The sequence below is a fragment of the Bos indicus x Bos taurus genome, chromosome 10 (genome assembly GCF_003369695.1).
Source record: "Bos indicus x Bos taurus breed Angus x Brahman F1 hybrid chromosome 10, Bos_hybrid_MaternalHap_v2.0, whole genome shotgun sequence".
NCBI classification, from domain to species: domain Eukaryota; kingdom Metazoa; phylum Chordata; class Mammalia; order Artiodactyla; family Bovidae; genus Bos; species Bos indicus x Bos taurus.
Window position 1 is genome coordinate 38,740,109 of NC_040085.1, and position 17,852 is coordinate 38,757,960.

General features: G+C 42.2%; 1 protein-coding gene across 1 annotated transcript in view; it reads right to left on the reverse strand.

The window, feature by feature from the left end:
* The window catches only part of NID2 (nidogen 2), a 92,684-nt gene that overhangs the window by 45,420 nt on the left and 29,412 nt on the right, over positions 1-17,852 (reverse strand). The window contains exons 5-8 of the mRNA XM_027553752.1: positions 16,864-17,013; positions 16,203-16,448; positions 14,578-14,778; positions 13,053-13,283 (exon numbers count right to left, since the gene is read on the reverse strand). Of these exons, the coding sequence (XP_027409553.1) occupies positions 13,053-13,283; positions 14,578-14,778; positions 16,203-16,448; positions 16,864-17,013 (828 nt within the window). The remainder of the gene's footprint in view (positions 1-13,052; positions 13,284-14,577; positions 14,779-16,202; positions 16,449-16,863; positions 17,014-17,852) is intronic.

Sequence of the window (17,852 nt, forward strand, 5' to 3'; positions counted from 1 at the left end):
TCCCACATGCCACAGAACAATTAAGCCTGTGCATCACAACTCTTGAGTCTGTGCTCTAGAGCCCCTGAGCCACAACTACTGAGCCCACGTCACAACTACTGAAGCCCGTGTGTTCTAGAGCCCTTGCTCCACAATGAGAAGCCTGTGTACCACCTACTAGAGAGTAGCCCCCAGCTTCCCACAACTAGGGAAAAGCCCATGCAGCAACAAAAACCCAGCACAGTCAAAAATTAATTTTAAAAAGAACATTAATGATCAACATCCAAAAATCACACCCATTAATAAAAATTATTAACATGTAATTATTGATCTCTTAGCTCCATCAAACATTTCATCATGATGAAACCTTGGTTCCCTACCGGGCATTTGCTCAGTTCTACAAATCTTGACAGGTTTATTCCTAGCAAGACATTATACATCAGACACAATCATCACTTTTTCATCAGTAACACATGTCTGCCAAGATGTAAACTATGGATGAGTTATCCAATATCTACATGCAAATGAAGCCTCCATATTTTTTATTTGCCTATTTATTCATGTAGGACAAGGCTTATATTACTGATCCCATACTTTTTTAGAAACATGAAGCACTGAAATCAACTTATTTACAGTCATAGCTACAGCATTTATAGGCTATGTCATACTGGAGGACAAATATCTGAAGGGCAACAGTTATTACTAATCTCCTTTCAGCAATTCCAAATATTAGCACAAGCCTCATCAAATGAACCTGAGATGACTTTTCAGTAGATAAAGTAAATCTTACACAATTCTTCACCTTCCATTTTATTCTCCCATTTATCATTGCAGCACTAGCAGCTGTCCTCTTACTATTCCTTCACAAAACAGGATCTAATAACCCCACAGGAATCTCATCTCATATAGACAAAATCCCATTTCATTCCTACCATACAATCAAAGGGGCTTCCCTTATGGCTTAGTTAGTAAAGAATCTGCCTGCCAATGCAGGAGACGTAGAAGACCCAGGTTCAATCCCTGGGTCAGGAAGATCCCCTGGAGAAGGGAATGGCAGTCCATTCCAGTATTCTTGCCTGGAGAGCCCCATGGACAGAGGAGTCTGGCAGGCTACAGTCCATGAGGTCACAAAGAGCCAGACATGACTGATGTGACTGAGCATGCGCACATGAGGGCAATCAAAGACATCCTAGGTGCCTCATTACTAATTCTAATACTAATAACATTAGCAGTATTTTCACCACTTACTAGGAGACCTGCACAACTACACCCCAGCAAACTCTCTCAACACACCACTTCGTATCAAACCAGAGTGCTATTTTATATTTGCCTATGCAATTCTACAGCCAATTCCTAATAAATTAGGAGTATTGGCCCTAATCTTTTCAGTTTTAATTCTAGCATTTATCCCAATGCTTCACACATCCAAACAATGAAGTTTAATGTTTCAACCTCTCGGTCAATATGTATTTTGAGTACTAGTAGCAGACCTGTAACACTGACATGACTTGGAGGACAACCTGTAGAGCACCCCTTCATTATTATCCAACAATTAGCATTCATATATTTCTTTTTAATTCTAGTGCAATGCCAGTAGGGCTTCCCAGGTGGTGCTAGTGGTAAAGAATCTACCAGCAATGTAGGAGACCTGGGTTCAATCGCTGGGTCAGGAAGATCCCCTGAAGGAGGGCACAGCAACCCACTCCAGTATCCTTGCCGGGAGAATTCCATGGACAGAGGAGCCTGGCTGGTTACAGTCACACAGAGTTGGACGCGACTGAAGAGACTTAGCATGCATGCACATAATGCCAGTAACTAGCATCATTGAAAATAACCTCCTAAAATGAAGAGTCTTTGTAGTATATCTATAATACTGGTCTTGTAAACCAGAAAAGGAGAATAATACATCTCCCTAAGACTCAAGGAAGAAGCTCCAGCTCCACCATCAGCACCTAAAGCTGAAATTCTATTTAAACTAGTCCCTGAAGATTTATTATGGGATATTTACAAGAATTTACATTTACTAAGTGCCATCTCAGTGTTAAAATAACCTCTTTTTACCATAAATTACTGTGTACTTCGTGCATAACATGTATTACCACATTAATAAATACAAATACATATTATACATAATATACAGCATGTATAATTATTTGTTATTTACCCCATCTTATAAGCATGCACATGAACCTACTGATAGTACATAATCAGATCAGATCAGATGCTCAGTCGTGTCCGACTCTTTGCGACCCCATGGACTGCACGCCAGGCCTCCCTGTCCATCACCAACTCCCAGAGTTCACTCAGACTCACGTCCATCTAGTGAGTGATGCCATCCAACCATCTCATCCTCTGTCGTCCCCTTCTCCTCCTGCCCCCAATCCCTCCCAGCATCAGAGTCTTTTCCAATGAGTCAACTCTTCACATGAGGTGGCCAAAGTACTGGAGTTTCAGCTTTAGCATCATTCCTTCCAAAGAAATCCCAGGGCTGATCTCCTTCAGAATGGACTGGTTGAATCTCCTTGCAGTCCAAGGGACTCGCAAGAGTTCTCCAACACCAGAGTTCAAAAGCATCAATTCTTCACCACTCAGCCTTCTTCACAGTCCAACTCTCATATCCATACATGACTACAGGAAAAACCATAGCCTTGACTAGATGAACCTTTGTTGGCAAAGTAATGTCTCTGCTTTTCAATATGCTATCTAGGTTGGTCATAACTTTCCTTCCAAGGAGTAAGTGTCTTTTAATTTCATGGCTGCAGTCACCATCTGTAGTGATTTTGGAGCCCAGAAAAATAAAGTCTGACACTGTTTCCACTGTAATACACTATACATAAATTCATTATTTACTCCATGCTTAAAAGCATATGTGTTATACTATTATTACATGGTATGTATTATTGGTTGTACATAGTACATTAAGTCAAATCAATTCTAGTCAACATGTGCATCATATCCAATAGATCACAACTTTAATCAGCAAATCACATGAAACCATAAACCCCTCTTGGCTGGCATCCCTCCTCTTGTTCCAGGCCAATAACCTGGGGTGGTTTCTATTAATGTCTGAACTTCATCAGATATCTGGTTCTTCGGGACCTAAAATGACCTGCCCTTTCCTCTTAAATAAGACATCTTGCTGGACTAACGACTAATCAGCCATGCTCACACATAACTTGGGTTTCATGCATTTGGTATATTTTTAATTTTTAAAGGCATGCTGTAAGTTGCTGTATAACACAGGGAGCCCAGCCTGGTGCTCTGTGATGACCCAGAAGGGTGGAATGGGGGGTGGTGGGGAGGGAGGTGATACACATATAATTATGGCTGATTTGCACTGTTGTATAGGAGAAACCAACATAACACTGTAAAGCAATTTTCCCCCAATTAAAAATAAATGACAAAAAAAAAAAAACCCATAAAGGGATGCTGTGACTCAGTTATGGCCATCTGAGGCCTTAACACAGTCAAATAAACTGAATGTTAATTGAATATTATTGAATATTATTTACCAACGTCAACCATAAGGTGTTACTCAGTCAATGGTTATAAAACAAGGAAATTACACGCACGTACGTACATGTATGGACTGAACAGGTAAATGACCTATTTAACAAACCCCCCTCACTCCCCACTAAATCCTATACTCTACATGTCCTTAATGCCCTGTCAAACCCCCACAACAGGGCAGAAACATATAAATACATAGAATTTAATCTATCCAACAATGTAATGTGTAAAATAAAATAGACCTAGAAAATAAGCATTAATCATACGAAAGAATTACTTAGATATTTACCATTTATATAGACAGATATCTCCCAAGATCAACCATTTTAATAAAAATTTTAATACTAAATTTAGCATAAATCACACAAAACATTATATACATGTTACTTCATTATATAAACACAATTTGTCAATGTAGCTTAAAACCTAAAGCAAGGCACTGAAAATGCCTAGATAAGTTTATCAATTCCATAAATACATAGGTTTGGTCCCAGCATTTCTATTAGTTTTTTTTTAATTGAAAGATAATTGCTTTACAATATTATGTTGGTTTCTGCATACATCAACATGAATCAGCCACAGGTATACATATGTCCCCTTCCCTCTTGAACCTCCCTCCCACCTCCCACCCTTCTAGGTTGCCACAGAGCCCCGGTTTGAGCTCCCTGCATCATACAGCAAATTCCCACTGGCTATCTATTTTACATACGGTAATATAAATGTACCATGGAGTAGCCTCCATGCTACTCTCTCCATTCATCCCACCCTCTCCATCCCCTCTGTCCATAAGTCTGTTCTCCGCATCCACATCTCCATAAAACTACATATGCAATCATCCACACCCAATGAGAATGCCTTCTAAATCACTAAGATTTAAAGGAGCCGGCATCAAGCACACTAACAGTAGTAGCTCATAACCTCTTGCTTAACCACACCCCCATGGAAGCCAGTAGGAATAAAAATAAAGCCATAAACAAAAGTTCAACTAAGTTATATTAACTAGGGTTGGTAAATTCCATGCCAGCCACCATGATCATACGATTAACTCAAATTAATAGAAATTTAGTGCAAAACATGTTAAAGAGTAATATAAAGTTAAATTTCAATTAAGCTGTAAAAAGCCATAGCTAAATAAAAATAGACTATGAAAGTGATTAGTATTTCTTAACGACATGACAACAAGACCCAAAGTGGGATTAGATATCCCACTATGCTTGGCCCTAAATCCAAATAATAACAAAATTATTCACCAGAGTACTACTAGCAACAGCTCAAAACTCAAAGGACTTGGCTATGCCTCACACACCTCTAGAGGAGCCTGTTCTATAATCCATAAACCCCACCACCCTTGCTAATTCAGTCTATCTACCACTGTCTCTAGCAAACCCTAAGAAAGGAATAAAAGCATAATTATCATAAATAAAAATGTTAAGTCAAGGTATAACTGATGGGGTGGAAAGAAATGGGCTGTATTTTCTATCTCAAGAATATATTTCTCACTCCACAGAAGTTTTTATGAAAACTAAAAACCAAAGGAGGATTTAGTAGTAAATTAAGAATAGAATTCTTGAGTTTCCCTGTTGGTCCGGTGGTTAAGAATCTGTCTGCCAATGCAGGGGACATGGGTTCAATCCCTGGTCCAGGAAGATCCCATATGCCTCAGGACAACTAAGACTGCGTGCCCCAACTAGTGAGCTCACGTGCTGCAACTATGAAAGCCCACGTGCCTAGAGCCTGTGCTCTGCAACAAGAGAAGACACTGTAATGAGAAGTCCAAGCACAGCAACTAGAGACTAGTCCCCGCTCGCCACAACGAGAGAAAGCCCACACACGGCAACGAAGACCCAGCACAGCCAAAAATAAATATTTTTTAAAGAAAATAGAATGCTTAATCGAATAAAGCCATGGAGCATGCATACACCACCCATCACCTTCCCCAAGTACTGTAATAAACACTAAGTATACGAGAGGAGACAAATCGGAACAAAGTAAGTATATTCAAAGTGTGCTCAAATAAGTCAAAACATGGCTTAAATAAAAGCATCTAGTTTACACTTAGAAGATTTCATAATTTATGAATACTTTGAACTAAGTCAAGCCAAAACCCCACAAGTTTTACTAATATAAGCAAATTAAATAAAACATTCACTCAACATTTAAAGTATAGGAGACAGAAATTCAAAATATCCTCTGGCACTATAGAGAAAGTACAGTAAGGGAATAATGAAAGAAACATTAAAAGTAACAAAAAGAAAAGTTTACCCCTTGTACATTTTGCATAATCATTTAACTAGCAAACATTAACAAAGAGAAGTTAAATATCCTGAAACCAGAAGAGCTACTTATGAACAGACTCATCTATGTAGCAAAATAAGATATATAAGTAGAGGGGACAAGTCTAAGGAGCCTAGTGATAGCTGGTTCTCCAGGAAAATAATTTTAGTTCAACTTTTAAAATTACCAAAAGGTTAAAAACTTTAATGTATTTTTAAATGTTAATATAAAAAAGTTAGATTTTAGACATGGATGCAACCTTATCTAGAGGTTAAAAACACCACCACAGTTGGCTTTAAATGTAGCCACCAATTAAGATAGCATTCAAGCTCAATAACTTTATCTTAATACCAATAATAAGCAAACTGACTCCTAGCTTTATACTGGACTAATCTATTGACCAATAGGGGCAATGGTGTTAATATGATGATGAAAGTGAAAGTCACTCAGTTGTGTCCAACTCTTTGTGACCCCATGGACTGTAGCCTGCCAGGCTCCTCTGTCCATGGAATTCTCCAAGCCACCATACTCGAACAGGTAGCTGGTTCCCTCCCTTCTGCAGGAGATCTTCCTAACCCAGGGACAGAACCCAGGTCTCCTGTATTGCAGGGAGATTCTTTACCAGCTGAGCCACAAAAGTCCAAGAATACTGGTGTGGTAGCCTATCCCTTCCCCAGTGGATCTTCCTGACCCAGGAATTCAACTGGGGTCTCCTGCATTACAGGTAGATTCTTTTGTTTTTAAATTAATTTTAATTGGAGGATAATTTCTTTATAATATTGTGGTGGTTTTTGCCACACATCGACATGAATCACCCGTGGGTGCACATGTGTCTCCCCATCCTGAACCCCCCTTGCCTCCTGCCCACCCCATCCCTCTGGGTTGTCCCAGAGCACTGGCTTTGAGTGCCCTGCTTCATGCATCGAACTTGCACTGATCATCTATTTTACATATGGTAATATACATATACTGGAAAAGGTCAGTTTTCATTTTAATCCCAAAGAAAGGCAATGCCAAAGAATGCTCAAACTACCGCACAATTACACTCATCTCACACACTAGTAAAGTAATGCTCAAAATTCTCTAAGTCAGGCTTTAGGAATACATGAACCATGAACTTCCAGATGTTCAAGCTGGTTTTAGAAAAGGTAGAGGAACCAGAGATCAAATTGCCAACATCCGCTGGGTCATGGAAAAAGCAAGAGAGTTCCAGAAAAACATCTATTTCTGCTTTATTGACTATGCCAAAGCCATTGATTGTGTGGATCACAAAAAACTATGGAAAATTCTAAAAGAGATGGGAATACCAGACCACCTGACCTGCCTCTTGAGAAATCTGTATGCAGGTCAGGAAGCAACAGTTAGAACTGGACATGGAACAACAGACTGGTTCCAAATAGGAAAAGGAGTACGTCAAGGCTGTATATTGTCGCCCTGCTTATTCAACTTCTATGCAGAGTACATCATGAGAAATGCTGGACAGGAAGAAACACAAGCTGGAATCAAGATTGCTGGGAGAAATATCAATAACCTCAGATATGCAGATGACACCACCCTTGTGGCAGAAAGTGAAGAGGAACTAAAGAGCCTCTTGATGAAAGTGAAAGAGGAGAATGAAAAAGTTGGCTTAAAGCTCAACATTCAGAAAACTAAGATCATGGCATCTGGTCTCATCACTTCATGGGAAATAGATGGGGAAACAGTGGAAACAGTGTCAGACTTTATTTTTTTGGGCTCCAAAATCACTGCAGATGGTGACTGCAGCCATGAAATTAAAAGATGCTTACTCCTTGGAAGGAAAGTTATGACCAACCTAGATAGCATATTAAAAAGCAGAGACATTATTTTGCCAACAAAGATCCATCTAGTCAAGGCTATGGTTTTTCCAGTGGTCATGTATGGATGTGAGATTTGGACTGTGAAGAAAGCTGAGTGCCAAAGAATTGATGCTTTTGAACTGTGGTGTTGGAGAAGACTCTTGAGAATCCCTTGGACTGCAAGGAGATCCAACCAGTCCATTCTGAAGGAGATGAGTCCTGGGATTTCTTTGGAAGGAATGATGCTAAAGCTGAAACTCCAGTACTTTGGCCACCTCATGTGAAGAGTTGACTCATTGGAAAAGACTCTGATGCTGGGAGGGATTGGGGGCAGGAGGAGAAGGGGACAACAGAGGATGAGATGGCTGGATGGCATCACCGACTGGATGGACGTGAGTCTGAGTGAACTCCGGGAGTTGGTGATGGACAGGGAGGCCTGGCGTGCTGCGATTCACGGGGTCGCAAAGAGTCAGACACGACTGAGCGACTGAACTGAACTGAACTGAACTGAATATACATGTTTCAATGTTATTCTCTCAAATCATCCTACCTTCAGCCTTCTCCCACATAGTCCAAAAGTCTGTTCTTTACAATTGTGTCTCTTTGGCTGCCTTGCATATAGGATTGTCATTACCGTTTTTCTAAATTCCATATATATGCATTAATATGGGCTTCCCTGATAGCTCAGTTGGTAAAGAATCCACCTGCAATGCAAGAGACCCTGGTTTGATTCCTGGGTCAGGAATATCCACTGGATAAGGGATAGGCTACCCACTCCAGTATTCTTGGGTTTCCCTTGTGGCTAAGCCGGTAAAGAATCCGCCTGCAATGCGGGAGACCTGGGTTTGATCCCTGGGTTGGGAAGATCCCCTGGAGAAGGGAAAGGCTACCCACTCCAGTATTCTGGCCTGGACTATATTCCATGGACTATACAGTCCATGGGGTCACAAAGAGTTGGACACGACTTTCACTTCATGCATTAATACACTGTATTGGTGTTTCTCTTTCTGACTTGCTTCACTCTGTATAATAGGCTCCTGTTTCACCCACCTCATTAGAAGTGGCTCAAATGTGTTCTTTTTTATACATAATATTCCATTGTGTATATGTACCACAACTTCTTTATCCATTCGTCCACCGATGGACATCTAGTTGCTTCCATGTCCTAGCTACTGTGAACAGTGTGCAGGTGGATTCTTTACCAGATGAGATACCAGGGAAGCCCTCAATAACTTTATCTTAATACCAATAATAAGCAAATCAACTCCTAGCTTTATGCTGAACTAATCTATTGACCAATAGAGGCAACAATGTTAATATGAGTAACTAGAAATATTTCTTACATAAATTTACATCAGTAATAATATACTGTATTATTATATACTGTGTCTGTATATACTGACACATATACATATATACTGACTGTATACAGTATATTATATAATATACTGTGTCAGTATACTAATAATATACTGACACATGCATGCACACTAAGTCACATCAGTCGTGTCCAGCTCTTTGCAACTCTATGGACTATAGCCCGCCAGGCTCCTCTGTCTGTGGGATTCTCCAGGCAAGAACACTGGAGTGGGTTGCCACGCCCTCCTCCAGGGGATCTTCCTGATGCAGAGCTCAAACTGTCGTCTCCTGTGTCTCCTGCATTGGCACGTGGGTTCTTTACCATTAATGTCACCTGGGAAGCCCAATATGCTGATAATTAACAGCAAATAAACACAACTCAAGATTATTCAGTAATTATGCTATTAATCCAACGCAGGCAGGCACTCAAGGAAAGATTTTTAAAAAGTAAAAGGAACACAGCAAATAAAAAAACATCACCTCTAGCACAACTAGTATTAGAGGCCCTGCCCACCCAGTGACAACTGGTAGACCGCCATGGTGTCCTGACTGTACAGAGGCACCATAATCATTCGTTCTCTAAATAAGGACTTGTATGAATGGCCACATGAGGGTTTTACTGTTTCTTACTTTCAATCAGTGAAACTGACCTCCGCGTGAAGAGGCAGCAATAGCAAAATAAAACAAGACCCTTTGGAGCTTTAATTAACTAACTCCCCAGAAAACTAACTAAACCACTAAGGGATAACAAATTTTTATATGGGTTGACATTTTTGGTTGGGGTGTCCTCAGAGAATAAAAATATCTCCAAATGACTAAAGTCTAGACTTACTAGTCAAAATATTATCCTTTACTGATCCAAAAATTGATCAACAGAACAAGCTACCCTAGGAATAACAGTGCAATCCTATTCTAGAGTTCATATTGACAAAAGGTCTATGACCTCGATGCTGGATCAGGACACCCCAGTGGTATAACTGCTATTAAAAATGTGTTTGTTCAATGATTAAAGTCCTACATGATCTGATTTCAGGCCAGAGTAATCAAGGTTGTTTTCTATTATATAGTTCTTCCAGTGTGGAAAGACAAAGAGAAATAATGCCCATGTGAAAAAGCTGCCATATACACACACACACACACACACACACATAACCAATTAATGATTTAATTTAATATATACAAAATATTACCCAAGAACAGAGTTTATTAAAGTGACAGAATACAGTAATTGTGTAAAATTTAACCCTTTATAACCAGAAGTTCAAATCCTTTCCCTAACAAATGTTCATAATTAACCTCTTAATATTCATCATCTCCCTTCTTTTAGCCATGGCATTTCTTGCATTAATTTAGCCAAAAATCTTAGGTTACATGCAACTTCCAAAGAGACCAAATATTGTCAGACCATACAGCCTATGACAACCTATTGCTGACACAGTCGAATTATTTATTAAAGAACCACTATTCCTTAAGTTATGACCAACCTAGATAGCATATTCAAAAGCAGAGACATTACTTTGCCAACAAAGGTCCATCTAGTCAAGGCTATGGTTTTTCCTGTGGTCATGTATGGATGTGAGAGTTGGACTGTGAAGAAAGCTGAGCGCCAAAGAATTGATGTTTTTGAACTGTGGTGTTGGAGAAGACTCTTGAGAGTCCCTTGGACTGCAAGGAGATCCACCCAGTCCATTCTGAAGGAGATCAGCCCTGGGTTTTCTTTGGAAGGAATGATGCTAAAGCTGAAACTTCAGTACTTTGGCCACCTCATACAAAGAGTTGACTCATTGGAAAAGACTCTGATGCTGGGAGGGATTGGGGGCAAGAGGAGAAGGGGACGACAGAGGATGAGATGGCTGGATGGCATCACTGACTCGATGGACATGAGTCTGAGTGAACTCCGGGAGTTGGTGATGGACAGGGGAGCCTGGCGTGCTGCATTTCATGGGGTCGCAAAGAGTCGGACACGACTGAGCGACTGATCTGATCTGATCTGATTCCTTAAGGAACCAGCTACATCTTCCATTTCTATACCAGTCCTAACTTTAACCCTGGCCCTAATTATACGAATTGCTCTACCCATACATTATCCCCTCATTAATACAAATCTAGGGGTAATATTTATACTAGCTATGCCAAGCCTAGCTCTATATTCCATCTTATGATCCAGATGGGCTTCCAACTCGAAATATACATTTATCAGAGCCTTATGTGCAGTACACAATTTCATACGAAGTAACACTAGCAATTATTCCTCTATCAATCCTTTTAATAAATGGATCTTTAACACTCTCAACCATCATCACAAGAACATTTATGAATAATCTTCCTATCATGACTCCTAGCTATAATCAATTTATTTATTTCCACTCTAGAAGAAACTAACCGAGCCTGAGCCCCCTTTGACCTAACCGAAGGAGAATCTACACTCGCAGCGGGTTTCAACGTAGAATATGCAGCAGGCACACTGGATATGTTTTTCTTAGCAAACCATGCCAACATTATTATAATAAATACTCTCACAATAATCCTCTTTCTAGGATATTCCACAACCCCCACATACCAGAACTATATACAACCAACTTCATTATAAAACACTATCAACAATTTCTTTGCTTTAAACTAAACCCACTCCAGTGTTCTTGCTTGGAGAATCCCAGGGACGGGGGAGCCTGGCGGGCTGCGGTCTATGGGGGTCTATATACAATCAACTTCATTATAAAACACTATCAACAATTTCCTTGCTTTAAACTAAACCCACTCCAGTGTTCTTGCTTGGAGAATCCCAGGGACGGGGGAGCCTGGCGGGCTGTGGTCTATGGGGGTCTATGCGGCCTATGTCACACAGAGTCGGACACAACTGAAGCGACTTAGCAGCAGCAGCAGCAAAGCATCTTACACTCGATTCCCATATGATTAACTAATATATCTACTCTGAAAAAACTTCCCACCACTAACACTAGCTCCCATGCCTATGACACATCTCACTACCTCTTATAACATCAAGCATCACCCTCCACAAATGTAAGAAATGTATGATAGGGACTTCTCTGGTAGTCCAGTGGTTAAGAATCTGCCTGCCAATGCAGGGGTCACAGGTTCAACATCTGGTCCAGGAACTAAGATCCCCCATGGCCTAGGGCAACCAAGCACATGCAGTGCAACCACTGAGCCCACACACTCTGGAGCCCATGCTTCTCAACAAGAGAAGCCACCAAATGAGAAGCTCATGCACCGCAACTAGAGAAAGCCCGCCCACAGCAACAGAGACCCAGTGCAGCCAAAAATAAATTTTAAAATAAAGACAAAAAGATTCTTTAAAAAAAAAAGTCTGATAAAAGTTACTTTGCTAGAGTAGTAATAGAAGTTTAAACCCTCATATGTCTAGAATCATAGAAATTGAACCTGCCCTTAAGAGTCCAGAATTCTTAGTGTTACCATATTACACGGTATTCTATAGTAATGTCAGCTAAATAAGCTATCAAGCCCATTCTCTGAAAATGTTAGTTTATATCCTTCCTATACTAATAAACACCATCATCTTTATCATCATCCTAACAACCATTATCTCAAGGACCATAATTGCAATGACCAGCCCCCACTGACTACTTATCTGCATCCAGTTCAGGCACTGGGTCTTTGTCCCAGCTTGATTTGGTGAAATCCTTATTACACTTTAACTAGCTTAAATGTCACCTCCTTGGGGACATCTTCCCTGAACTTCCCAACTAGGCTCACAGCACCCTGTGCTTATCACTATCATAACAAATATTTGTCAGCATCATTCTCCCTCCTAACTTGGCCCCGCCTTGATCACAGGTGTGCCCCCAACACAGATGGGTGCACACAATTGGGTGTTGCAACAAACCAGCCTCATGTATTATGCTCTATTCCCGATCTTGGCAGGGACACTATCTAAAAGCTCCATTTCTACCTCTGTCTCCACCTCAAGGACAGGATCCTGCTTTATTCATCCTTACACCCAGCACCTAACAGAGCCTGGCACTCAGTTACCCTTAGTAACCTATGTAAATTGTTCTGAGGCACTAAAAAGGAATGAAGAGAGAAGCTTCAATGTAATTTTTGTCCAGTAAGAACAGAAAAGGGAAACCATACCTTCAACAGGGCCAATTTGATTGGTCACGGCGAATCTGAGCACTTTTTCTTCATCCGAGTACAAGGCAAAGACCCGGTCAACATTCAGCTGCTGGGTGACAGGGACGGCCCAGTGTCTGGGGGCATGCCTGCACACCTGGTAAGTGATGTTCTGGTGGATGCGGTAGGTCTGTGTTTGGTTGATGGCACCAGACATGAGAGAGTAGGTTCTGGTACTTGTGCAGGTCACAGCTGCAAGAGACATCATACAGTCAAACAAGAAAATTTGAAAATATTAAAAACAGGTTTGTTTATGTGGGTTGAGTTTCTTGGCACAGTCTTTATGTAGTTTCTGGAGTATGTCCCCCTCAGAAGTTCCTGAGTTTAAACGGGAACCTGCGAGGCAACCCCAAGAACGGGTGTAAAAGTAAAACCAAAGCGCTGAGGGCAGGAGATATAAACCCTGCTGTCAATATTCACAAAGCATACACTATGTTATGTGCCAGCCATGCCCAGCACTCTATATGCACTGCCTCATTTACTCCTCACAGTAGCCAGTAAGGTGGACCCTGTCACCTTGTATGGAGAGCCTTACAGAGGTTAAGGAGTAGTTAAGAAGCAGTCTAAGACACAAGGCTGGTAACACAGAGTGGTAACTGGAATTCAAGTTGGCCTGACTCTACTTCCCAAGTTTTCAGCCAATCCATCCATCAGTGCACAGAAAAGAAGCTTTCCTACACCTTGCACTTAAGTCTGAAGGCTTCTGGGGAAAGGAAGTGGGGAAGGGCATCTTTTATCTCCATCTGAGTGCAGAGTAGGGAGGCCTGACAGGTTTCTGGCCATCAGTCACCCTGTGCCCAGGCCAGGTCTCTGCTGCCCATTCTCTTCCCTATGCCTCTTGCCTGATTTCATCATAGAAGAAGCAAAAGCACAATCAAAACCCTTGTGCTGCAGGACAGGAGCTGAGATCGAGGCAGGATCTTGAAAGCAAGTGGTGTTTCACAGAACACATCACAGTTAACACGTCACCCATGTGAGACAGACAGAAAGCGGGTTATTATTCTAGAGATGAGCAAACAGGCTCTCTGATGTGACCTTCTTCCCCACATTCTTTAGACACATGACAAAAATTCCTATCTTCTGACTCCAAATTTAACAGGAGTTTTACAACACTGCAGCTCCAAACAAGGTTACAGAACAAGTATAAATTCCAATAATCAGTACTTTTCCATGGTCCGGCGGGGACAAGAGTTAAAAACCGTACATAATTATACCATCCCTTCCCACTCCACAGACAAGGTTGTAACTGATTATGTTATTATTATTTGCAAGTACTGGGTAGGGATGTTGATATTCTTGTGTACAACAGCCAGCACTTTTCTCAGACTAACAAAATAACAAGAATAATCAAACCAATATTGAACTCATTTCACGGGCCATGCACTGTTCTAAGGACCTTCCATGCAGTCACTCACATCAGCTTCATAACTATCTTGTGAGATGTGTACCATCCCCATGTAACAGATGTGAGAATGGCGGCATGTACCTGAGTCTGCGTAGTGGTAGAGCTCCTTGTAGGGAGCCACGTGGGCGGAGAAGTTTGCTGGGATGTAAGGCACCTGGCCTTGAATGTTGGTCTTAATGCTCAAGTAGTTCTCTGGGTCCAGCCCCTCAGCAGTTTGAGTGATTCGAACCCTCTCCTCTCCTGGGTAGAAAGTAACTTCCACGTCATGGATGAAGGTAGCACCTGGAGAGAAAAATAAAAATTCAGCACAGGAATGAAAAGAAGCGTTGCATCTTTCAGCAATAATCACCAGTGCATACTTCCACTTCCCAATTTCTGCTGCTGTTGGAGACAGTACCTAAGGAGATCTGATAACCAGGATAAAGTACTATCAGCTCTTGATTTCATGAGTTCCCCAAACTTTCTGTTCAAGAGTGTGGTTCCATCCTATCCCATTTCACACTGCTTCTCTTTGTAGGAACTTGTTTTCTGTGAAAAATAAACCCCTATGAACATCCTGACGGAGAAGGCAATGGCAACCCACTCCAGTGTTCTTGCCTGGAGAATTCCAGGGATGGTGGAGCCTAGTGGGCTACAGTCTGTGGGGTCCCACAGAGTCAGACACGACTGAAGCAACTTAGCAGCAGCAGCAGCAGCAGCAGCAGCAGTATGAACATCCTTGACCTTTCTCTTTCAAAGGCTGCCAGACTTAGAAAAACCAAACAAAACTCCCCAGGACACCCATTTATATTTGAATTTCAGGTGAATAAAAAAACAGATTTTTAGTATAAGTTATGTCCCATACAATATTTGGGGCATACTTACAGAAATTATTCAAACTAATCATTGTTTATCTGAAATTCAAATGTAACTAGGTATACTGTATTATATTTATCTACTTTTGACTCAAGGTTTTATCAAACCTTGATTAAAAGCAAGACCCTACAAACAGCTACTGAGCTCTATAGCTGGAGGTGAGCAAAGAACTTCTCTCTCACACTTTATGTACAATAAAGATAAATCCACTGAGGAACAAGGTGTACTGAGGTGAGAAGCCAGGATGTATTCCCTACACCCTTGCTATTAAACGGTGGGCCTCAGACCAGAATTATCACCTCCTGGAAGCTCGCTAGGAAAACAGGATCCCAGATACCCCTGGCCCCCCTTCCCTGCAACTTTCTCCTCCCCCCACTTAATCAGAACCTATCCTTTCCTGAGGCCTCAGGTGATGTGCATGTGGGTTAAAGTCTAAGGAGTGCTGTCTATACCATTATAGGTACGGGTCATCAAGGGACAAGAAGGAAAGGCACCCCTCCCCATGAAGAGAAATCACCTCCAGGGGCCCTAGAATTTTCACACGCATCCCTATTTGACAGATACGTGCATGACAACTCAGTTACATGGGCTGTGACACACAGGCTTCAACAAATGGGGTAAGAGACCATGAATAATCCAAATGGAATCATCCTACTTCTCAGAACAACCTTGAAAGCATTTAGAAGGAATCACAGGGTCTTAAAAACAGTCCTGCAAGGCCAAACCATCCCCCACTACCTTGGACAGAACAAGCCCACCCATGTGGCTCTGAAGCAAGTGAATCCTCTTCCACTGAGTGGAAACCCAAGCCTCCAAGCCACCAAAGCAGTGGTGATCGCGGCCTTGCTCACCTGTGAGGCTGAAGCCGTTCTCCCAGCCTGGTTTTTCTAAAGCAAAGAGCCAGCCAAATAGACCTCCGATCGGCGTGAGCGGGAGAAGGGCCTGGGCCGCGGGCTGCGGGATGTGGCTGATGGCCGTGTAGGCTCTGCCGTCGTTGCCCACCACGTAAGCATGCAGGTCCACGTCGGTGAAGTGCACGGGTGTATGGCCCACGAGGAGGTGCCCACTCACCTTCCCATTGACTCGATGAGGTGCCCCTAAGAGATAGAAAACCCTGTCAACCTTGACCATCATCCAGGCGCACAGATAAAGCCACCCACCAACTCCCCAGTCTCCATCTTCAGCCCTTTTCCCAACTCCTTAACATCCCACTGGCCATCTAGGTACCAGACAGACCTGCCTTCCATCTCTCTCCTCCCCTCCTCCCTCTCTCCCATCCACTTTGACTCTAACGCACTAGCAAAATGGGAGGAAACATTTCTGGTTAATCCTCAAATTGGGAAATCAGCTCAAACGTGTTCATCCCTCAGACATTTATGGAGCACCCGCAAGTTGCTAGCACTTTGACTCAAACAGCAGTGACACAATGTCCAAAAGTGGCCGCTAGAAACAGCAAGCGGCAGGAACAGACCCAGAGCAGCCCCCTGCCCCAATCAAGCCATCACCCCTCACCTTCAGGTAGACACTGCTTCCCGTTCCCGTAAAACCTGGACTGGCAGTGGCAGCAGAAACCCGTGGCATAGTCAGTGCAGAAGGCGTGCCGGGAGCAGCGCTCGTGGTTGTGTTCACAGGTCTCCTTGTTGGCAGCATTGTACGTGAAGACTAGAAAGTAAAACAAACTCGCATGAAAAGGACTGAGTGATTCTGATGTCATGGCTGCCAAGCTTCATCATGGACACAGCATCTGCTCCATAAAATCCATTTAGAGTGTAATAAACAAGTGCAGTTTTGACGTTTCAGAGACAGGGATGACATTCAACGCAGGGAGAATAAACCTGCCTGGTCTTCTGGCAAGAAGCACTGCTGACTGCTCGCATCTGGTCTCCCTGCAGAGCTGTTGAGCAAGGATGAGGCTGAGACCCTCTGTGTGGGGACAGGAAAGCCAGCCAGGAAGTAGGTCTTAGGCTGAACTGTACAAAACGGCCATTTTCTGGGTCAAAAAATGGCCAAAGGTCAGCAATTTTATATGGTTCAAATTACTAGCAGTGAGTTTCTGAGAGGATGACCAAAGAGAAAAACTAACAAATGCAGTCTTATGTCTAACCATTCTTCTCTTCTTTTTGGTAACCCTGAACTTGAGAGAGAATAACCTATAGCTTGTCTTACTACCCAGGGGAAAAAAAAATGTTTTTCTGAAAGAGAAGAAGGGTGTTAAAGAAAGAACACACATACACGCACACCCCTTAAAGAACGTGTATGGGGAGACAGGTCGAGATAGAGGAGCAGGGAACCCAGGCGTAAAAAGTTCTGGGGCTTAGCAGGGTTTCTTGTGGTGGGTGTGACCCAAGCGGGATGTCTGGGCAGTAGTGGAGAGCCTGGGCACAGTCACCCCTCTCTAGGAAGCCACGTGGCCCCAGGTAAGTTTATTGCTCCAGTAGCTGTCCCTTCCATCTCCTGCTTATTCTGCCCATTAAAAAAAGAAAGAGGACCATTTGTGCTGC